Source organism: Buteo buteo, chromosome 8 (assembly GCF_964188355.1).
Source record: "Buteo buteo chromosome 8, bButBut1.hap1.1, whole genome shotgun sequence".
NCBI classification, from domain to species: Eukaryota; Metazoa; Chordata; class Aves; order Accipitriformes; family Accipitridae; genus Buteo; species Buteo buteo.
The window spans coordinates 41810409-41834847 of record NC_134178.1 but is presented as its reverse complement, the minus strand read 5'-3'; the positions used below and the strand labels follow the sequence as shown (position 1 = coordinate 41834847).

General features: G+C 47.1%; 1 protein-coding gene across 1 annotated transcript in view; it reads right to left on the bottom strand.

The window, feature by feature from the left end:
• Positions 1–24439, bottom strand: part of GAP43 (growth associated protein 43) — a 55678-nt gene that overhangs the window by 5697 nt on the left and 25542 nt on the right. Inside the window, exon 2 of the mRNA XM_075034770.1 lies at positions 17236–17863. Within this exon, the coding sequence (XP_074890871.1) occupies positions 17236–17863 (628 nt within the window). The remainder of the gene's footprint in view (positions 1–17235; positions 17864–24439) is intronic.

Here is a 24439-nt window from a genome sequence, read left to right as displayed (position 1 = left end):
AGCAAACGCCTCGAACATATGCAGCTCTGGTTGCTGTAAAGCTGAAGCAGGCACGCAAGCAGCAGTTTTGCTGGATGGTGGTACTTCCAGCTGCCTTTGCCTACACTGTGCTCTAATGGCTAAGTGTGCAGGCTCCTCTCCAAGTCTCTCCACTGCCCTACATTACTGAAATTAGGTTGAGTGGATTTCCGGGTAAAACACTGTCTCTTGGGACCTGCCCAGCTCCCGTCTGACTTGCCAAGATTAATTAAATCAGAGCAGACATCAGCTTATGACCATAGTAGCAGCAACCTTTCTGCTGATCATTTCTTTTGTGGCTGGTGGCTTCGGTTTTGTTTTCCTTTTTGTCCCTGTTCCACTGCAGATCTTTAAATTATCACAGCCGACGCCAAGAAAAGAGAAATTGCACAAACACTCTGGGATTCTACTACAGATGCAGGGATTTTGCTTTTGCTGCTTTCCCACTGTTTGCATTATTATTGCTGATATTGATTGTGCAGCTAGAACTCTCCCATGCCTTCACGCTAGAGTATTGCCCAGATCTACTCAGCCGCTGCTCTTTCTCTAGCATTTGTCATGCTCACTCCTTTCTCCCTCTGTCCTCTGCCAACTACAGCTTGGTCAGAGATGGAACTGAAAACCTGTGCCTCGTCTGGTGTCCTCTTTGCTCCAAAATATTAATCTGGGTTTTCCTGCCCTATTATAAGCAGACCTCGGCTGCCCCAGAGATGACTCTGTTTAGAGACATTTTTTGGAGGGTAAGGAGCACTGGAAGGCCCCATTTAAAATCCCTGACCTGAGCCTCTCCTGATTTTAATGACATTTGGATCAGATTTGGATCCAGGCTTCACAGCTTGATTCATCTGTCCCAATCCATCTGTCCTTCTAGCCAGCCAGAAGCTGATTCCAGGCAGACGATGGTAGGTCTGAGACTGCTGAAACGAGACGCACTTCAGGTTCAGAGCTGTTGCTTATACAGTTCTCTTCCCGATCCAAGTTAGCCCATTGCAGTCAGTCAGCCCTACAATGCGTCATATGCAGCGCTAAAATCCTACGCCCTCCCCACTCGCTGCTTCTGAAAACTGGCAGACTTATGCTGCCCAGTAAAACACTGAGAAGTGAAGGAATTGGGTATTTCAGGTGAGTGGCTGCATCTGGTCCAGGGGACTGACTTGATGATTTCTCCCAAGCCCCTGGTGAATCCCTCACTCGCTAAAGACAAACCCAGGGTACCACCTCGTTACTGGGAGCCCTGGGGGTTCTGGTGGGCATCTGGCACCTGGGAGATCTGCATACCCTTGGCAAACCCTGCAACAGGGTGATGGGGAGGGACGTCCCCACTGCAAGCAGCAGGCAGGAGGTCCAGGGAAGTTGCCCAGTAACTACAGGAAAGAAGCAGGCAAAGCAGCCTGTTAAGGTTAAAACAAAAAGGTGAATACGGCCACAATACGTGGTAGTTTGGGCCTCTTGTTCCTCGACCGCCTCATCTTTGTTTCAGCGCCACGTATGCCAATCTCAGTTGCTCTAGCAGAGATCAAAAAAACCAACTTCTGCCAGTCCCATGGCTGATGACTTTGGTCCAAGCTTGGACGGCTGCCTCTTTTTCCGATCCTGCTAAATCCTCAGAGGACAGCCAGCCCCAGTTCTGTCGCCCCAGCTGCCTTTGCGCTTTGTCAGGCTGAAAAGCCAGTAGCTTAGGGATTTCCTCTCCCTCTCCTCCCACCCGGTGCCTTTCTTCTCCCAGCACCACCACGGAAATCCCACCCTGCATCGGCATCCGTGTGTGCAGCGGATGGTAAGGGAGGGAGCGGTGGCAGAGATGCTCGGGGTGCGCGGCGGTGGGGAGGGGGTGCTGAGGGGAGTCGGGCTCGCAGCTCCATTGCGAAGCATCTTTCGCAGTGTCTAGACACCAGCTGCCGGGTTGCCATGGAAACTCCCCAACTTTGGCTGATGGGAGGGAGAGTGAGGTCTCCAGAGAAATGGGAGTGGTGGAGGAAGAGGGTGGAGAGAGAAAAGGGAGGATGTTCCTTGTGAACCTGAGGTGTTAACCCTGTTACAGCTACAGTTGCAAATATTTTTGCTTCCTGGAGAATGGGAAAGAAGCGGCTCTCCTTCTTTCTTCCACTGCCGTTTCCTTCCCACACCGATGGATGCAGCCAGGCCTGAAGGCTGAGACAAATGACCTGCCTACTGCTGGCTGGTCATTTATTCCTGCCTCTTACCGGCACTTTTTGCCCAAACTTCCTGTGTACGGTACCTATAACCAGGCAACTGCAATCCACCTAGGGTTGGAAGAAGCCTACCACAGTGGTTAGGTTTTCAGACAGTGAGATCTCCTTTAATAACGCCTCTCTCTTGGCCACCGTCGCTGCTACAAGCAAATGCAGCTCCAGGGCGGACAGGGTGCTCGCATCCATCACGGTGCTTCCGTGGGGATGCTTTGCTGCACCAGAAAGTGGTGGGCAAGTGGGAGGCTGTGAAGTACAGCAGCCGAAGGGGAGGTAGAAGAGCCCTTTTGGATGAGGGTGCCTTGGAGGCAGATGTTTTTCACTGGTATTGAGTGGCCTCCTGCCAAACAGCGTCAAAGGTGCTGACCTCGACAGACTCCTACCAAGGCTCCGCGGTCTTTACGGCCAGGGAGCCTGAAGTGGAAAAATGGGAAATGACTTGCGCAGGGTCTTTACAGCCACCAGCTGGGGTCAGAGCTGATCTGATTCCCAATCAGTTGCTCAGCTGCCCAGCTGGAGCAGAAAGGCTCCCTTCAGGAGAGGTTCCAACCTACCAGCCTCTCCATCTCCCCAAAAAGTGTGAGACAAAGTCAAAGATGCCTCTGCAGACGTTCAGACGACAGTTCTTCATTATCTACTGCTTGACTTTCCAGCAAGGTAGTGTATTGGGTTTTTTAGATACAATATGCAGATTACACCGGATATATGAGATAAAACAGGCTATAATATCCAGATCATACATTTATGATGATCCCAGACCATTGTGACCTTCCCAAGTTGCTACAGGCGGCCAGCAATACAAGTATTTATCTGGTCTTCATCACCCCAACAATGGCCTAACTGACAATCATGGAGGTATTTAATCCTTGTGTCATCCCAGTGAAGAAAGCAAAGGCTTTTATCTGCATTTTAGAGTGAGCAAAGTATGAAGAACTGGGCTCTGGTCACACAAAAGCCTGTGGTGTACCCCAAAGGCTGAACCACCTTCGCTCTTCATTCCACCATCTCAACCAGCCACTCTGCACACAGCAGCACTTTCATAGGTGTGATGCCTTGGTCCCGTGATTTCTGAAGTTCCACAAAGTCCTAATTTCAGGCCACAACTGGATATGTGGCAATCTCAGCAACACACCTCACCCCAAACCATCACAGGAAGGCAGGTAGAAGAAAGGCTTTCATTACTTCACCTGAGAAAAACCTAAGAAGAAATAACCCACAAGTTGTTCTTTACTTTTCTCCTCCTCTGCCCCTGTTATTTCACACGGGTCCTGCAGACCAGAAAGGCTACTCTTTTTAATTCCTTAAATACCTTGTGATTTGAACAGCTTGAATATAGAGGTTTTTACTTGCTTCCAGCTGTGGAATCTAACAGTTGGCAGCTGCTCTTGGCATACATGCTGGAACACAGGATGTCCCCATCTTGTGCAACAGTATTCTTTTGTGTAACCCATCTTTTCCCCCTTGCTGGGTTAAGTTCTGGAGGATGGTTTAGAAACAGAGGGCATGTGAGGGGCCAGAAGAACAAAGTCTTGGTAAGACCTATCCATTCATTCTTTAGCCTCTCTAGGGTGGCTGCCGTGTGAGACCATAGGGGAGAAATCAGAGGAAAGATAAGAAGAAATGGAAACACCCTGAGTAGATCATGGCCAAATGAGCAAAATGCAGCCTTATTGAAGTGACTGATAGCGATTCCTGTGCAGCCAAGACATTTCTAGCAAAGTAATTAATTCAGGGAGTGAAGCTTCCAGCACTTTGGGGATGGAGGTCTGGGTTTGGAGAGGCCTGGCAGATGCACAGCAAGTGACAGAAGTTTGATAGACACATCAGATCCTCAGAGGTTTGCCCATCTTACAGCTCTGCTGATCAGCCTGGCAATTGTGGTAGGATCAGTAGGGGGATAAAAACGAACCCAAAACTGTGGCAGACTGCTGGCATTCACGCACTGCTGATCCTGAAATAAAGAGGGTTAAGGAGAGGAAGGAAATGTGCAGAGTGCTAGAGCCTTTGCGTTCTCCATCTACCACTCCCACCTCATCACACAGGACCGGCTGTGAGGCTCCTCTCCTCCCTTGCCCCGGCAAAGATGGCCAGGGAAAAGAGGCCAGAGGAGGAAATCTTCCCTAATTGCAGCAAAAAGGTCTAGAAATTCCTTCAGTGCATCCAGAATTAATGCACCACTCCTCCCCTCGTACTCCTCCCCCTTCAGCTGTCGGTGGCAGGAAAACAAATTGCTGCAGCCCTTACTACAAACCATGCTCCCGCCTCCCTTCCCCCAGCCCAAAAGACATGTGCCATTCATAAGCTGCCTGACTGCTGGTCTCCATTATTAAAGCCTAGAAGGCTGATAAATTGGGGATTCATGGAGCCTGCAAGCCTCCAACAACCAGATTGCCATGGAAACCAGAGGCAGCCTCCATCTCCAGCAGAAATGATATTGATCTAGCTGAAGGCAGGGAATTACAATCAAGGAGAGGATATAAAATGTCTCTTTTTCTTCCTTTTCCCATCTTCCTGTTTTGTGTTTAAATGAAGGAGAAATTTCATTTAGAGATCATTAGTTCGTTTCTGTCCATCATCATACACCAAGGCTCTGCAAATTGGATGCTAAAATGAATTAAGTGCCTGTTGTCAGGTCTTCCACAGCCATCTTGTTCGTAACCGTCCCCAGCAGTTGCAACATCAACACCACCATATTATTACTAATTTTTCCCATACGCATAGCTGGTGTGCACACACGTAGGATCCCAATGTGTTTTGTGCAGAATGGACACTGAAACACAGTCGCTGCTCTCCAGGAGGCGGTTCAGGCTTAATGCTGTACCCACTGAAGCTCCTGGGGGGCCTTTGCTTTTCATTTCAACTTGAGGAGGTCATCACACGCATTATGACAGCCCAGACATAGAAAGAGGCATTTTGAACTATAAGCACTTACGGGGAAATGCCCACTCTGAGACAACGCAGAGTGGCATTGCTGGTGCAGAGCAACCCTCCTCTTTGCCCGAAATCCCCTGTCTGGGACCATTTAATCGTAGCCCTCCAGGGATGGAAAGATCAGGACTCACGGCACCCATCCTGCAAAACTGGGTGGGCAGCTGCACGTTTTCCCCAGCTCATACTGCGAAGGCCAGATCCTCCTCGGTCTGTCACCTCATCCCTTGGGTGCCTGTGAGAAAGCCCAAGGGTTGGGAGGTGAAAACCACAGCTTGACTTAAGGTGGGAGGTCGGACTGCGTAGTCGCCTCTTCCACTCGCAGAAATCTCTGTGACCAGAGGTGCGGTGATGCTTGCCCAGTACGTGCTCAGCCCTAAGGGAAAGGAGGGTGTAGGGCAGCCCTGTGCCTGGCGCTGGCCATTTTCAGTGAGCTGGGCTGCACAGCAGGGAGGAAGGAGAGAGCTGCCTGGAAAACCGTTCACGAGCGCTCTTGTTGACAGCAGCAGTCTTCCCTGCGAAGGTGGCAGCAGCTAGCACCAGTAATTCTGATTTTAATTAAAATCTGGGATTTTTTTTTTTTAAAACCCAACCTTCTCCCGTTTTGGGAGGGACTTTCCAGCCTCTGAACTTTCTGAGCGCTGCGCCAAGCGAACTGGTGCAGCTGTCCCACAGTAGCCATCTCAGTTTAATTGGCTTTTCACAAGAACAGTTCAATCAGGCGGGTAATGAATTCGGCCTTGACATGAGGGCACCCAGTGAGGCACCTGCAAATGCTGGGGAGACCTCGTAGGGGCACAGCGAGGCAGCCCCATGCACCGCCGGCCGTGCCGTGGTGGCACGAGGCCAGGCTGCATCACCTAACACCCTGCAGCAGCAGGTATGTCTGGGTTGTCAATGGCAAAGTCAAAGCTCTTCAGTACTGTCCAATACAGTGGAAAAAAATTACCCTTATGGGGTGCTAAGACAGACCTTTGCTAAAAGAGACCTTTGCTGAGCTAGCCTACGATGACAAGGCTTCTCTCCCTCACGAAAGGACATTTCAGCACGGCCGTGGTTGTCCCCTTGCTGATGCTGCCAGCCCAAGCCAGCCCTGGCTCGGCTGTGGGGCCAAGCAATAGCCGCTTCTTTGCTATCGCAGGAGTAGCCAAAATTTGGTATGAAGCCTAGCTCTGCACGGGTCCACAGAGGCTGTGAGTCACCACAGCTCCCACCTGCAGAATTTCTAAATTTTTGGCCAAGGTGGAACAGCCCATACTTTTGGCTTGGGCACCATCATTTTGACAACGGCTGTCACAGAAGAGGGCTTTATCTGAGGCATGAACCCACCAGGCCAGAACTGCTCTGAAATTGCACTGAGGCATAGGAATTGGCACCCCACCATTCTGTGCTCATGTTGTCTCCCCGGTCCTCTGCCTGATTTTATTTGCTGTAAAGGTCCTTGGCTCAGGTCTTGCCTGCTGGTCGCAGAGCGATGTTGTGAGATATCCGCATGAATGAACACATCTCTCCTACTCTTCCTCTCCTGCTGGAGCTGTTCCACTTTCATAAATCATTAAATATTCATTGGGCCAGAGGAAAACATTGACTCTGTAGACCAGTGGTGAGGGCACTCATCTGGAATGGGGGAGACCAAACTCCACATCCTGGCTCCAGCAAATAATAAATAATTTATACAAAGTAGAACGGCTCCAGCAGGAGGGATCAGGGGAAATTTCATGCTGCAGCCCAATGGTTTGCTTGCAAAGCTCACTGGATTTCAGCTTCCTAGGGTAAGGCATGAGCCCATCTTGTCTTTCATCCCATTCAGGGAATACCTGACCCTCACGTGCTAGCTACATTAAAAGCAGGCAAAGGCTTCTCTTACTACTTTAATCTACAAATCCCATCATTCCTGGTACTGGTACACTATGTTTGGTTTTGACAAATTAAAGGGTCCTTCAGTGAGAGGAGAAGGAAAAAAAAAAAAAAAAAAGAGTTTTACAGAAGAATTCCAGCCCAGCAGGACTACTCAGAAGCCCTGCATGGAGGTGGTTTGAAAGGCAACTAGGCTTAACTCCTCTGTTTGTTATAAACACATACACATGATTTGCTAGAAATGAGGACAAGAAGTAGTTGCATGCTACATCAGTTAGGAATGCCTGGAATTTTCTCCTTGTTCCCTGCTGTAAAAATCAGTGACTCCATCCATCTTTCTCATAGTCATTTGGCTTCAGCCATGAAGAAGGTTTCTAGCTTGAGGCACAAAGAAACGTTTTCTTTTTCATTTTGTGTCTCTTTATTGAGTGCAGTGAACAGTGCCGAGTTACTATTTCTTGAGACCGAAGTCTGCTGTTCCTCCAGAGCAGCGGTGCTGCTCAGTAGCAGTGCTGTGCATTTCTTCCCTCTGCCTTCCTGCTGGGCCTCAGGTGTGTTTGGGAGAGGTTGTGTCATGGACAAGAGGTCAAGTTCCATCCCTGTGCCCAGCGTCACATTTGGCCATGCCGAAGTCTCCCAACAAAGGCTTGGCATTAGTGCTGGGACAGGTTTGTGCAAAGAGTACTTTCATCCGCACAGATAAGCTTAAAGGCATGTCCCAAAACCGTTCACACTGCTGAAGGATCTCTCAAACACCCACCAGCCCCACTGACCTGCAAACCTGCAGCGCCCTGAACGTCCACGCCGAACCCTAGGAGCTGTACTGTGGGACGGGTGCAGGACCGAGCAGGTGTGGTACAAGGTTAGGAGATCTAGGTGACAGTCATGCCTGCTCACTGTTTGGCAATAAAGATTTGTTACTTCTTTCCCTGTGCTTTCACCATCTGGATCCCTGGCGTAGCACTTGAATAACGGGCTGTGAATGCAGACAAAGGGCCAGACAGAAGTGCTGCTTGTAGAGATTGCAGCAGCCCTACCGAAGACAACCTCACCGCAGCCCTCTGATCGGAGCCTGTGAACGCAGGGAACTTCCATCCCTTCTGACCACAAAGGAAGGCAGAAGACCAATATTACAATATTGCACTGAGTCCCTCCCAGGGGAAGAAACATACAGACCATTTGTGAGCAGATCTAAGATAAAGACCACAGACTCCTTCAACCCACATGTCCTTCTGAAGTGCAGCAGGGCAGGCTCCAGCCCAGGGCTTGGTCCCCTGTGGCATATCCCTTGTTTCGGCACTGATGACTGAAGATTACTCTGAATTGCCTACAACACTAATGCTGAAATCACAGGTGAAATCCTAGCCTTACCTAAGTTAGTGAGGGTTAGATTTCAGTCCTGTAGCTGGAGCATTGCCTCCGAACAGGCTGCAAAAATGTGAGGAAGGAGGGAGGAAGAAGGGGAGCTTGGAAGAGAAATTTTGGGATAGGTAACTCAGGGTGTCCAAGCTGGAATACATACTCCTTCATTTCTAAGCCCACCCTCCAGTGAGGGGATGGAGTCCTACACTCATCTAAAAACTAGGCAGTTATGGACTTCCACACCTCCCTCAGAGGCTTGTGTCATTTCCAAATCAATGGGTGCCCAAAGCCTTTAAGAACAGCAAAGGGGTGTTTAAAAGTACTTTCCACCACCTCAACTTTAAATTACTTTTACTTTATTCCATCATCCATCTCTTCAAACTGTTATCCAGTAAGGTCTTTGAAACATTTTTCACAGCTGCTAAGACAGTTCTGCCAAAGTCAGCAGCACTGGCGAATGCTTCTGCAGACTGGTCACAGCTCTCGCTCCTGTCCTCCCATCCCTTTCCCTGTACATGCAATGCATTGTCAGCTATGGTTCTGCAGCACTGCACCACTTCAGCATTGGGATTTGGATGCTTTACCAAGTGTCAGAGAGATTTTCTTCTTCATTAAGCCCTGTAGGTTACAGGTAATGTCCGGTTATCATTACTAACATTCCCAATTACTGTGTTTTGCTGAAGGAAGATGGAGAGGTTGAATAGTGTCTTCTACCTTCTGCTTTCTTTCATAATGAAAAGAGGACTCATTTGCTATTGCCTCAAGGTACAGCTGGGAAGTGTGTGGTCCTTTGAACACTGGATAATTGGGACCTTATGACCTTTATCTAAGACTTATTTACATGAAGCCTTGAGTCTCACTTTTCCTGTCATTAGGAGAAGAGCATTTTCCTTTACATCTCTGGGCCCTGCCCAGGTTTCCATAGTTCTTTTCCTGACTACTCTGCAGCCCTGCTAAGGGCAGGTGTCCAACAAGGGTCCTGGCTGCCAGGACCTCAGCTGCGATTTTCATCTCTGTTCCAGTGTCCCATGCTGACAGTGATGTAGCTAAGGACACAGAAAGAAAAAAGAAACATTTCCACCAATCACTTTCTCATTTTGTGATGATAAAGCCAAGGCTCTTGATGTGGTACAGGCCATTAGAGCTAAAGAACATGCAAAGGGAAACTTTAGCAGGGAATACAGAACTAGGAAGAAAGTCACAGTTCTAGTAACCTGCAAAACCACACCAGACTCCCCTTCAGAGAACAGCTATGCACACAACAGCAGCACTCTCCATCACTGTTTTCCCCCATATGCTATCATCTAGCATCTCCTCTACTTTCTGCCTGAAAGACGTTCAACGCCAACAAAGAGGAAAACTAGGGAATGAGGAAGCCCTCCTTTAAGTCAAGCTTGCAGCATGAATGTAGTCTTGAGAAATATATTGTGGCTAGAGACCTGTTCAAACTGAGCTCATGTAAGTTGGTCTTTCACAGGTCTATTGGAGGTCCAGAACTGGAGGTGGAACCTATCCTACAGAGCTGATGCCAGTGGCTTGACTTGTAAGCCTCCTGTAATTGCCTACATTTACTTTGGTTCTCAGTTCTCCTGGCCACTGCCCAATCTCACAGACCATCATATGGCTGAATAAAATATTTGTGCAGTGCCTTCTACAAAGAGGAGAACTCCCAAGTCCACAATGGACCTGGATGTTATTGCAGTCATCAGTGCTCACTGGGTAGCTGTGTTCAAAAACCAAAGAAGTTGGTGTGCATAAGGACTGGGATGAGGACCAAAACAGAAGAAATATTGCCTTTCTGGAAATAAGTGTATACAAGCACAGCCTTTTCTGGACTAATGTGTGCAGTGTTTGTCACCCCATCTCATAAAGGGCTTGCAGACAGAGATGCTAAAAAGTATGGGAATTATTTCCCATAAAAAGCAAATGCAAGCATTGCTTGTGTTTTCTTTAGGAAAGAGATGAACAGCTAGAGCTATGGTACTATGGCCTCTATGCGTATGTGCATACTATATGATACTATATACAATAATCAATGGCACAAAGTAGTGCTATCAGAAGCTTTTGCTCTTTCTGTGACATAACACAAGTACAGAAAGATATTTAAGGCAATAGTGGCCAATTCACTGCTGAACTTTCCGGCCATTGTGCAGTTGGCTGGAGTTGGGGAAGCTGTGGACATTTAGTCAATCTGATATTGTGCATTTATATATATGCCATATAAAGCCACAGTTATAACTAGTATCAAAAGAGACAATACATCATGCTTTAACTGTTAAACCAAATCCTAGGCAGCAGAGGACAGGGATGAGTCCTAGCAGTAGAGAGGAAGTTTACCCCACATCTGCCCATAGCAGTATCTGGTGCCAGCCACTGCAAGAAGTACAATAAACAGAGATTAGTTCTGCCCTAGCTTGGCAGTTTCTATGTTCTTCTACCAGTTATTTGCATGGACCCTGGGGAGTACAACTTCACCTTGCCAGAGTCCACAGAGCTGCCACAGAGATTGGAAGTGATCACTGCACTGCCACTGATAATCTAGTATTAATGCACCTATTGCACAGCTCTTCAGGAATGCCTAATTAATCTGATCATGCTGACCTGGTGAACTTTCCCAATCCCTTTCCTCTGCGCATGGCAGCCATCTGCACCAGATAGTCAGTACTGCTACCTTTAAAGTACGGCTACCTTTAAAGTACTGCTCCTTGGAGCCACAAATCCCAGCTGATACTCTGCAAGCTTCTATCTGAAAAGTTCAGCCTACTTGATCTTAGTGTAAAGAGATGACACTGGTGGTGGTGCAGAGCACTGCTGGCAACTACAGCAAACAGCTGCCACTAAAATTTCATTGTCTGTCTGTCTATTCTGTCCACTGGTCTGCTATTTGAGCCCTTCTCAGCGGAAAATTTGGTTATCATTTATGGCAGAAAGCCTTCCTCCCATGTAGGGATTTCTGAGCATTTTCTGAAGAATCAAGTGCAGTTGTAGCAGGCCACTGTGGAAAACATTGTAACGAGGAGAAAGTGATTCTGAGCAAAATCTAGGTGGAGTTTAACCATTGGCCTTGGCTATAGAGAGCCGTTTGCTAGCAGGAGCAACCACTACACAACATAAGCTTATACCGTGACATTAGTATACACTGCGTTAAATACCACCTGTACATACCGCTTGTAAGAGCTCCTTCCTATGGAGATGTGCAAGAGCGTAACACTCTCAGCAAACCTTGGTATACCATCTAGAAAGTTCAGTATTGTACAGGTTCAAGACCAATAGCTTTGTTCAGTTGGAAGAATACTACATAGACATGAAGAAGAATGAGGCTGGCCAACCTCCCCACGAACAGGAATTCTGTGCAGCATGCCACGATCAACGAGGAGGGGCTTGGCTGATACAGCAACAGCCGTGATTACCAACATTAGAGGGGATGAAAGATTGCTGTCACCTTTCCTATAATTTCCATCCTTCACAAAATAGACCAGTTAACCAGCCTTGAGTGTCCATGCATTTCTTACTGAGGTCCCAAAAGAACTGGTGCCTCCTCACTGCAAAACAGTGGTTAACCCGCTCTCCTCAAGAGGCTTTTTCCAGAGTCAGCCCACAGGTTGTCATCGGTAAATACGCTTAGTGCCACGTAAGATTTCATTAAAAGCAGTCAGCTCCTGCTTCACCACTAGCCTACTAGCACCGTTACCACCTATACGGGGCAAGCTGCATCTCATTAGAACATAGCAGACCTGTGGCACACGTGGGACCAGAGACAGTATTTCACTGCAACAGAGGAGGAAATCTTGCACCTGTAGCAGGTAGCATGTAGGTTTCTTGTTCTCTGGAAAATTGTGACATTCCACGTTCCTCATCCTGCCCCTCACATGGCTATTTGCACCAATGCAAAGCAGGATGTGAAATACATCTGCAATGCTTATACCCATGTAGACACAATGCAACGATTAAAAGTTTCAAAGCAACTGAGGACTAGGCACGTACTTTGACACCTTTCAGCATGCTACAGGTAGTCTAAATTGCATTTATATTCTTACTTTGTTGCCGGAGTAGTACTACAGACAAGAAAATGCTGGCACGCTTGCTTAGCGTTGTTCCCTCTGGGGCAGTCATGGAAAGACTACTGTATTTGCATTGCTTTCCTTGGCTGCCAGGTGTAGCAGCAGAGATAAGCTCCCATGAAACAGGAATGGCAGTGAGGGTGTTATGCCTCATGCCAGCTACCCATGGGCCAAGACTAAAATTCCAGTTACGCAACTGCAATCCTCTTGCACAGTGCAGGCTGTACCTTCTAGCTTGTACATGACAATAGTCTCCCTTTCCAAATCTTTATATAGCCAGCACTCCCTAGGTGCAGCAAGTGTTGTTCTTCCATCAATATGCTGATTGAACTGAAAACAAAGAACTGATTCAACTCTAAACCATGAAAAAGGATCCGTAGGGACTTGCTCCCTCTGAGGAAGTGAAGAGAAGATGGTGCCTCCCAGTGCTCCTTCCTTGCAGGATACAGGGCCCTGGGGGAACTGCTGGCCCGCTTACATGCAAAGCAATTGTCATCTGGCTCATTTTTCATTTCGGCTGTGAAACTGCTCCATTGTAAAGCTATTTCATCAAGTAGGAGAAAGCATTCTTCATCTCCCAACAAAAGAAGATCCATTTGTTTCCTTAGGCACAATTTACTCTTTCACATTTCTGGGCTTTGTTGTATTCTTACCTGACAATCTGAGAGTGCTTTTGATGTGAGAGCTAGCCAAATTTGGAGGCGAGACTTGAAAACCTGGGAAAGTACAAAGAGAATCTAACGTTGTGTGACATTCACCTCCTCTCCTCCCCACAAGGCACACAGTAGCCCATCTTCTTCTATAATCTGCTGTGCTGGATGCTGATCTCGCTTCAAAGCTGCGCTAATGTAGACTCTTTCCAGTAACTTTGATGGAGACTCTCTGGATTTCAGCCAATGCAACCTAGATTAGAATAAGTCTCACCTCCTCATCCATATGTAATGTATAAATTCCCTCCTACCACTTTTGAATTTTGTCCTGTTGAGTAGGTTGGCATCTAAGGGAGCCTCTCTAAGCATAATGCCAACACCAAGGAGGCAAAAGTTGGATCATAACGAGAAAGCCTATAAACATAAGTCTTGGCAAGGATGCTCAGATAAGAGAACACTTTCTTGGCATGCAAGTCACCCACCAAAAGACGTGAAGAGAACTGAAACTGTCCTGCTTACATCAATCCCTCATTGCTGCTGAACAAAGCCCACTGACTCATTTATTGTCTTACCCAGGTTGGAATCCATCTACTTTTTGATACATTGAGGATTGCTTAGAAACTGCCCTACTGTACAACTGGGAATGCCTGGGGTTCCAGATCAACCAATACTGGATACAGGACAGTTGTTTGAAGCTGTTTGCCAAACTGTTACCAACAGACAGGTAGAGTACATGGAACTGAATAACAAGGAGAGCTGAGGGCTGTCAGGGGAATTAGTGACTAGTATGAACAATCACCCAGCCTCTCCCCCCCTCCAGAAACATTAAATATTTAAGCACTAAAAATCATTCACTTCTCTATCTGGTTAGTTATTCCTTTCCCCTCTTCCTGTCTTTTTTGTCCTGCCCTTAGATGAAGGCAAAAACCTCTTCTGGATAGAAATGAAACGCCCTTGCCTTTTGCTTGTGTTTGCACCGGGGAAGATATCCACAGATAACACGGTACAGCCATTGTAGTAAAATTCAAGGCAGATGAACATCACTGCACAAAAGTAGCACGGTCGGCACGCCTCACGGTAGTAGCAGCCAAGCATGCCATGGCAACCAGCCAAACGATGACACTGGCTAGGAGCCAATTTGATTTATTTTTGGCAGCCTGACACCGCATACTACTGTGCCAGTCTTCGATCACAGGAACGATAAGAGATGACCTCTGAAAGCCAAGGGGATGACTTCTGGGAGAAGGGGACTGATGAAGCTGAAAGAGGATCTGTCCCCAGGCTGGAGGAGTACTGGAGTGGCAGATGTTTGGTAGCCCTCCCTCCTTTGTGAATGACCATCACAGCCGTGCCAGTAACCACCAGTGCTGCATTTGCTGGGGGATGACTGGGAGAAAGGTCGAAACATGGCAAATGTCTTTAAGTCTACGGACACAGTAAGTACCAAGGGAGAAATGGGGAGGTTTAAAGAGATGAGAGGGAGAAATAGGATCAAGATAGGAAAAAGAAAACATAGGGTTTCTGTCAGGAAACATTTCCTGTCTGTGCGAACTTTTATACTGTGATGAAGCTCTTTTGTGGAACATTCTTTAAGGAGAAAGCAGCTTCTTACTATTCTGGACATTGTGCTATAGAGTGTATTGCAGAACACAACCCAGCATCCTCAGAGACATGGACAAGAAAGCCCGTTCAATCTTTTTTGCATTTCTTTCTTGGATGGCTCTGGAGGCACTTGCCCAGCTGTATGAGTTTGTGACTAGAAGGCTGATATCATACTGGAATAGGAATGTAGAAAAAAAAAAAAAAATCTATATTCATTAACATTTTAAAGAGACTAACAGTTTGACTGTGGCCACACACCTTCCATGTTTGCTTTCTGCAAACATTAGTAAGCTTGAGTATTACAGCATGCATATTGAATAAGTATAAATAGATGCACATACTGGCCTTGAACACTCAAACAATCACTGAAAACTCATTTTTAAATATATATATTTGATTGTAGATTTTCCAACTTACTCTGTTGGCTAGATATTTACATAAGTAACAGTATCATGTGCAAATGCATATTACATCATGCATTTAAATGGCTACTTCAGATAATGTGGCCATGAATGCTTGGCCACTTCAAATGATGTTAAATCCAACAAGAACACGAGGAAAGTATCTGCAAATAATTTAGAATACTGCTTAGAAATAAACCATTCTTTGATGACTGATGACTCAAAACAGGTAAAAATTAAGCAAATGAAACAGCCTGCTACTATGAATTTCCTACCTCTATCCATTAGAGCAGATTAATCCAAATAAAAATAGAATGTTAATTCAGAGCAGAATCACTATTCCTGTTTAGGAATAAGGCATCCCCACTCTTAAATAAAAGTTAGTTAGCACTTGTTATCCTGTGTACAGAGGACCCCAAAACATCAATTCACTCTGTCCTATTTTTGCCATTGATGTTTATACCTTTGCTCATGTATAAAAACAATGCAAGCACAGCATGCAACATACCAAATTAGATTTCACAAATCACATGACATTTATTTTGCCACTCAACTCATCACACAAAGTAAGAACAAAGAGATGGAGACCTGAACAACACAAAGCCAACTTGGATGATGCAACTTCAACGCTTATCTCTAGAAATGTTTAAATGAAAGGAGGTAAAACCAGCAACCCTTTGTTTTTGTGTACATTCAGTTTAGGCTCACCCTCTTCAGGGCCGCTCCCCTTGTCCATACCTTATATCATAAGTGTTCTGCATGAACTCCTCTCCCAGTACTTATCTCTCCTTTTGGATATCTATTCTTTCCTATCTGTCCACTTTGTTGAGCAGGAGTAGAGTCACCTGAAGCCCCAAGTTAGCTAGGAAGCTTGGAAGTCTAATTAGAGAGAGGGAATTGTAATTTGTGGAAAAGAAGTAGTTAACCAAATGAAATGATGGAGAAACATCAGTAAGTACAAGACTGGACGCTGAGGCTCTGTAACATCTACATCAGGCTGTTTATGAATATCAAGGTGATATGCCACATTTTTGTCCCAACAAGCTAAAGAATGCAGAATGCCCTGTGAATGGCTTGTTTATATTCTCTTTCTTTGATAAGGTAAGGAAGGTAAAGAACAAGAACAAAAGTATCCTGTGGTCTTTGATCCATTTTCTACCCAGCTCAGTATCACAATTCAAAAACAGCTGTTCTTTATGGTTTGTAAACACTACGCCTCTGTCAAAAATGCTTACTTTTGCCTCTCAAAACTTTTCACCTCTTCCCAGGGGAACTAGTTAAGCAGAGTTGCACTCAGTCAAGAGCAAAGACTTGAAAACACCTCCTAGAGTGACTGTTTGCATTCAAACCTCTCTTCTGTCCTCACTCCCCGAGCTGTCGGGACCTTTATTTAATATTCCCTTTCCCTACCTCTAACCACGTGGGTCTGACCCAACTGACACATCTAAAAGCTTCATGCAAGTATGGCAGTCATGGGCTACTCCAAGTACAGAGGCTAGCAGTATTGGTGTAGATGAAACTATAAGCAATGCTGATAACAAGATGTTCCTGATTGGGATATGGTTGTACCAAGAATCTCATCCATTCAGAAGCAGATGGAAAAAAGACACTTTTGGCTCCTTCTTGACCATCCCACTACCAAGGCTAAATGGCCTCCTGCAGTATGAGACCGCTTTTGTATTGTGAGCTTTTCAGCTCAAGTTGGCAGGCTCCAGTGAGCTGGTATCACCTCGGGCTGTTTTGTTGCCCCGCTGGAACTGCCTCTGCCAGTTGACTGAGAAGATTCATCACCCTCTTTAGCAAATGTAGAGTTTGGGGAGCTCTCCCAGGCTCCTCCAAGCCTCCCAGCTGGCTGACGCTCTCCAGCCACCAGGGAAAAAGGTCTGGATGGCACCTCCACCTAGAGGAACAGGAGCCTCGAGAGGAGGTGCAGTATTTCCAAAAGGTGCCGGGAAGCAGGGAAGAGGGCGTTAAGCAAGAACATGCAACTCTCCCCACCCCTAAACCCAGCAAGGGGATTCCCTTGTTAACTCTCAGTCTAACCCCCAGGCCAGCTCTCGCTGGCCAACCTCGGATGTGTCCCCAAGAGACCAAGGGAGGTATCCGTTTCTGGAGAGGCCCATTCCCTAGCGAGGCATTCACTCACCTGTCTTCTCTTCGGTTTGGCTGCTCTCCACTGTCTCCATTTGGGGTTGCGCTGTTGCCTTGGCAGTAGCATCCTCTGCGGCAGGGGTGGTGGTGGCAGTGGTGTCAGCAGCAGGCACGTCGGCTTGTTTAGGCTCCTCTTTGTCTTGGGCTTCATCAGCCTTCAAGGACGGCGAGTTGTCAGTGGAAGCTTTAGTGGCACTTTCCGTTTCGGCGGCAGCGGCAGCAGCGGGCTTTTCCTCTGAGGAGGCGGCAGGAGCGGCAGCCTGCGGGGCTGGCTGCTCTGAGCCCGTGTCGGCGGCTCCATCCCCTTTTTTCTCCTCCGCTGGCGCGCTGCTGTCTTTGCTGCCCTCCTCCAGCTGGGCACTGTCAGCGGCCGCCGCTTCTGTGGCAGTGGGAGCCTCGCTCTCTTTGTTCTCGGCCGCTCCGCCGGCAGGGCCTTCCTCCTTCTTGTCGGCGGCATCGGTCTCAGACGCCGGGGCATCTCCCTTCTTCTCCCCCTTGAGCTTTTTCCTTGTTATGTGTCCACGGAAGCTGGCCTGGATTTTGGTGGCTGCCTTATGAGCTTTATCTTCTGGTTTGATGCCATCTTGCTCAATCTTTTGGTCCCCGTCCTCATTTTTTTCAACCTTTGAAGAAGAACAAGGGAAGAGGACAGAGAAGAAAACAGGGAGATAAGTTAAGATCACTCCAGGTGTGGCCTAGGCTCTGGTTTTATTGGGAATGTCCCACCTTCCCCTCCTGCTAACCAGTGACAGGTTTCAAAGCAGCCTTTCCATTTGGTAGGAGTTTGAAGCCAGGTGGCTCTCATTTCATCCTGGGGCTGGACAGACGTGGGGCATTTGTAAAAGGAATTTAAAGCACCTCATCATCTCCATCAGCAATGCTGAGAGCACCTTGACTGTGTGGAAAGGCTTGCACCAGCTGGGTTGTCTCTATTCCCATGATTTATTTTCCCATCCATTTTGAAGTATACCATTTTTTTTCCCCTACTCATTTTCAAAACACTCTCCTGAGGGGGATTTTCACAGCCCTTCCAAATCCACCTTTGCCTTCAAGTCTTTGTTTCTTTTTAATGACACCTTGTTTCACAGGTGTGTGACTCTAATGACAGCAAGTATTTTGTCCTTTATAGCTTTTTGGCTCAGGATTGCCAACAGAGAATAATATTGCTGCCCGCCCCACCGCAGATGCATGCTGTCAGACATACACAGATATTCACAGGATATACTCCTCACAAATGCCCTGCCTGCAAGCACTCCAAGCACTTTGCCTCTGCTCACCACTCATGGTTTCAATGAAGGAATAATAGGCAGATAGATATCAGTCTTTCCCGTTTCAGCAATTATAATTTCTCTTGACTATTGGGGGGAATTCAGCTTTGCAACAAAGAACAGGCATTCCCCGTGTTTTTTAGACATAAGCCATGCATTAGAGTCTTAAATGTGACCAAAACAGAGCCTGTGCCTCGTGCTGGTCTGCTGCAGACAGATAATGCTCAGCTTGTAAACCCCCACTGAATCTACAGGACATACCATGCTTCACCCCAATAATTTAGCAGCCCTTGGGCAAGTAACAGCTCAGCTGCATATTGATGAAAGGACACTGTTCTATTAATATTCCCATTGGGAAGCATTCAAAGAGCTACTCGGAAGCAGAGCCACTGGCCTCTTTGCTGTCTGCACCTGGTTTCCAACACTGGCTCAGGTCACGAGAGAAAGAAAACGAGCTGGCTGAGAAAGATAGCAAGCGTTTATTCCTGGGTGGGAAGAGGAAACCACTCCTTAGGCCATTGCAACTGAGAGATGCCATCTGGAAAAAGGCCCGGGACCAGAAGAGCAGAGAGAGGAGACAGCTTATAAGTACATTCAAAAAGAGTGCAGCAGGAATAAGGGAGAAGAAGCCACTGCAGCACGCACGTGTGGCACTGGAACCACCACGGCTGTGAAGAGGAGGAGAGGGGACTGGTCACACTGGCAGCAATCACTGGGAAACAGACTGGAAGGGATTATTTCCACAGCGTGAGACAGGGTCAGGCACACGTGTATGAGCGAAACTGTGCCGGTGAACCAAATGCTTGGCCACTGGCATGCCAGACGCGGTACCCGCTATCTCCCCCGGGTCCCCAGTGAGCGCAGGATGCCCCATCCTAGCACTGGTGCCCCCCTGGGATCGTTCCCCAGGTAAACAGGGGTGAGCTTGAGGGGGTACGGCGGCCAAGGAATGAGCAGCCCCCAAATCATCAAGGAAAAGAACCGCTCCACACAGCTGTGCAGAGGTGAGGATGGGTCTGTCTACAGCACGAAATAAGTCTGGGAGTGAGACTAGGCGCCAGGATGCTTGTGTAGGGGGCGAGCGAAAAAGCCTGTGAATAAATATGCAACTGATATTAATACACAGCATTCAGCACAAGGAGTTTTCATGCGCCTGACCGTGCCCAGGGACAAAACGGTGGTTGTAGCTACCACAGGGGCACAGCTGAGCAGTTACATCTACAGTTCCCCAAGTGCATTGAGCGATGTGGTATGGAAAGTGGGTTTTCATGCTCGGATCGGCTTGTCAGAGAGCAGGTGACGGTTATGTGTAAAGACGTTACCACGCTGTAACCATTCATGTATGTCTTTTGCTTGCATAGCTAACTGCACTGTGTTATTCAGCATCTGGGGTAAGCTTTTCGGCCTATTTCAGCACAAGGGGATGGAAACAAATCGGAAGTACCTTTAAACTAGCGTGTTCACAGAACAGCTGTGATCCAGCCAGGGTAGTGCAGAGCTCTGCACGGGTTCATCTATCCTGCTCCTTAGGCAAGTTTTCCAGCTCGCAGTTAAGTCCTGTGTTGCTGTGGCAACATAACTACTAATACCCGGACTAGCTGGTTTGAGGAGAGCCTGAGTATGCCTACATTACACTGTAGCCACAGCAACGTGAAGACAGACTCCTTTATAGCACTGTATAACACTTAGATGCCCTAGCTTTGACTCTCTCTCTCCAAGGACTGTGGCCAATTTCAAACAGCGGCAGGACTGGGAGACTGGAAAGACAATTCAGACATAACTACAAGACCCCAAAGGTCCAGTCCCATATGCCCGACTCCTGCAAAACCATTAGTGAATGTGACAAAATTGTTAATCCCCGGACAAAGATGAAAACCATTGACTGAAGGGAGATCTCCCTTGCCACCGGCCTTGCTGCTCTCACATCCCACGTACCTCCTGCTCCAACCAGGACGGCTATTTTGAAGTGTGGACTGCTGCATGCATGCCTGTGACTCCAGAGGAGTTACCCTGTCCCTGGGCTGTGCAGCCCTTCGAAGGCTTATCTCCTTCTCACCGCTAGCAGGAGGCCAGGGCGCAGTGAGCCGCCGAGTTGGCTCTCCTGCTATTCTGACAGATGAACTCGCAGGGAGCTGCGACTGCCAGCCAGCCCTTTACCTGGCAGTAAATTCATCCCAGGGAATGGGAGAGCACTTTTTCTTTTCTCTCCAGGGAGATCAGACTGAAACCTCTCACCCGCACCTACCTCATTACAGAGCTAAAAGGCTCCTTTGCTATTCTGATGACATCATTGTCCTCTTATCCCAGTCGGGATGACATCAGTCTGAGTCCTTGCCAGACCGCAAGGTTTGCAACTGTGAAATATATTTCCAACAGGCTGCTTTCAGCATGATTTCAGATATAAAAGATAAGAAACATGAGGCTGGGGCAGAGGTGGAGTTTAAGGTCATGGACGAAAGAAATGTACTAATAGTTTGTCTGTGCCAACTGTGGCCCTCAGGAATACCATTTCTAATTCAGTCCTTCCCCACTGAAGCATCCCAGGCATTTGAAATGACTTATTTTCAGGCTACTGGCCTGCAGCTACTTCTGGGGTAGGACACGGTATCCATATAGTATGTGTGTCATGTTGTATAACAATGGGTTGGGTGAGAAACAGATTGTTCAGAGGGAAACTTCTGTTCACACAAAAAAAGACAAGGGTTCTTCATCTGTGACTTACGCACACAGCAGATAAACCTTAATTAAGGAAGATACTAAAAAATAACCTGTATACATTGAAGCTCCTGGAAAGCAATTTATCTTCCTTGGAAAGCTAAAAGGATGAGTCAGCCCTGCCAGGATGTATTCAAAAGCATCTCAGTGGAAAACAAGAAATCTGTCTGTCTTATCTATCTGCCATGCGTGTATGACATCTTGGTTGTACTATTGTGGCTAGAATAAAGTGACTACTATTACTAGTGTTTGTAAAGAATCTAGAGCTCCCAGCCAGGAATCAGGTCTGGTAAGGATAGGTTTCATATATTAATATTCCATCACACCCCCTTCATTTACACATTTATGTGTAAACTCATACTAGTACTTAATATTGACATATTCATGATACTCTAAGTGTGCATGCAATGTATTGTCATTTTACAGAGAGCAAATGTCCTCTGTTTCCTTTAGTGTGAAATAAGTCATAGATCCTTCAATGGCTGAAGGACTTAAAATCATGGAGGCTGGTGGATACATAGCTGTATGGATGTATAAAAGGACATACATAGTCAAGTATGTCCGTTTTTTTATTTGGACCATCCCCACATACCCACTGAAGCCAGTGTGCAAAGCTTTGCCTTTGTGAAACACACTGTTAAGCTTTTATGTCTCTATCTACACAGCCCACAACATCTTTCCAATCCTGGAGGGATGATCCTCTCACCATCTCCATCTGCTTGTCTGCCACACCTCCGGGTTTCTAGGACATCCCTTCCCAGGCAGACTGTTCCTGTAAGTGAGACTTTCTTTGCTGTCACATAGCTCAGAGAGTAGGAGATAAGAAATTAGTGTTTAAGACACAGGTAGGGCAGAGGTTAGTTCTTAGGTACCAAGAATGTGGGAATTGCATGGAGCCATGCCCCCAAGAAGATTTCTAATCTCTGGCCACCATTCCACCTTCCATCTCCAAACCCACAGCTTACAGAGGGGTCAAAATATGGCAAAGAATGAAGAAAGTGTTACTATAACTTCCAGGCCCTTCTAACTGTCCCACATGCTAGTACGTCAGGAAAGGAGAAATGGAGAAACTAGATGTTCTCCAGATGTTCCATGTGTTTGCAGCCACACATAGGCAAAGAGCAACAAAGGATGGGACTGAGTGCTTTGGTCCTTGCTTGCTGTTTGCCCACCTGTCTCTTGTGGCATACCTCATTGCCTGGCCTTGGAAAAATAATCACGTAGTTCTATATTTTGGATGCTGGGATGGAGAGATCAAGAAAGAACTTACTGTTCCATTAAAAGGTCTTTCAATATTACACAGTCCTCTCTGCCCATCTCCCTTTCCTGGTGTTTCTCTGCCCACCAATATATAGCATATGTCAGCCTCCTTAATGTTCATCCTAGGATCAGGCTGCTACACACTCAGTCATTACCCTGGTATCCCGCTCCTTCCTGTCCTTAGATAGGAACTCCTCTTTAACGTGACACCAAATCCCACAGCCCTTCGATTCATGTTGCTGTCTCCTGGTATTCTGAAACCCATGTGCCAGGAGTCCAGATTTAGGACTTGCACAGCTTTCACCAGAGATGGCATCAATACTGGCCGAGCATGGACATCATACGACCAGTGACAGTTATCGATAACCCACTTCACAACCCAAGGGCAATATGATACCTGATTATTAAGGAAAAAACCCACCCCGTGTTCTCCACGAAAAGATATAGGGACTCCAAGTCATTCCCTTCTCATGACACCTGTGCTAAGGTATGTGTGGAAATCTTTCCTTCAGTTAGCTACTGCTGAACCAAGTAACCCCCCGTGGAACTTGTGGGGTTAAGGTGCATCCCAGCCCATGCTCTAATCTTGACTAGAGCACAACGTATGTTCCTACTGATGCTATTCAAGGTCACTTGGGCCCAGACTCGTGAAGAAATTTAGGCCCCTGACTCCCATTGATTTCACGGGATTGAGTCACCTCAATGCTTTTGAGGGCCTGGCACTACATGACCTGATTTGTCTCAGAGACGGCATTTAAGGAGCAGAATGCATTAAAAAAAAAAGACCGGCTGTCTCCCCAGAAGGAGTGAAGCACGGACACATGAGAAAGAGAAAAGGCTTTCACGCCTTGTGAAGTGAGGAAGCAATTTAGCACAGAGAACAGCTTTTTTTTAACCCAGTTAAATGGTGTGAAGACACCTGGCTACAGGATGGCACCTCTCAGCACAACCTGTCTGCAAAGCGAGGAAACAAACAGAATTCCTTTTTTTCCCAGGATGACTATGGTGATGGCGGGTAAAACACCCTTGAGAGAGAAAAGGTTAATTCATCTTTCTGAAGGCTTATGCAGGATGGTTCCCCAGGGTATAACTAGCAGGGTTTCAGCTCGCCAGTTTCAAATCCTGTAACAATGGAGTTTCCATCCTTTCCTCTACAAGATCCTCTCACGTGTAGGAAACTTCCCCTCTATTTTATGGTGCCTAGAATGGAATAAGCTAATGATGGTCAGGCAGATGGATGGATGTTATTCACTTGTGTGCTGTGACTGAGAAGATGGGTAGAAAATAATCTCGGCTAGAACTATTTAGATATTTTCAGTGTGCCTTCTCAATAAATCTATTATACTCTCCTCACCTGCTTTGTGACTCTCCCTTTTGTTTGTCAACCTGTTTCTGTTAAGCTGGTGGTCAACCATGGTGTCATCTACCACCCTGAAGCTCCTATAGCTCCAGTGGTTAAATGGAGAAAGGCACTCAGTACTGCCTATGCTGCCTTTGAAGGCTGGGTGAAAGAAATAAGAGCCTTGCCCCTGAAGCTGATGCAAAGTCGCTGATGTCCAGGACTCGTGCTTTCTGGAGCAGAGCGGCTTGTGGACGTCATTGGGGAAAAGCACTTGCCTTGGGTCTGATCTGGGCTCTGCGGAGCACTTCGGTGGTTGTGGGGGACAGGATGCGTTCACTCATCTTTCAATTCAAAGCACCCAAGGTCTCAGAGACGGGACTGGGTTGCAGCTTGCCAAGGCGGTGCTTTCACAGTTAATGTCAAGGGCACGTGTATACCCTGTGGTATGGCCTCAGTCTGTGGACTGTGTTGAAGGCCTTGGGTGTTTGGCATGATCAACACCTTTGCTCTTGCTTCAGGTTGGATCCTGGCACATACTGAGCTGTCAGTTGTGCCTAGCCTCCTTTTTGGAGGGAAATACTTGTGTCGCTCCAGAAGGAGCCAGCCAGCAGGCG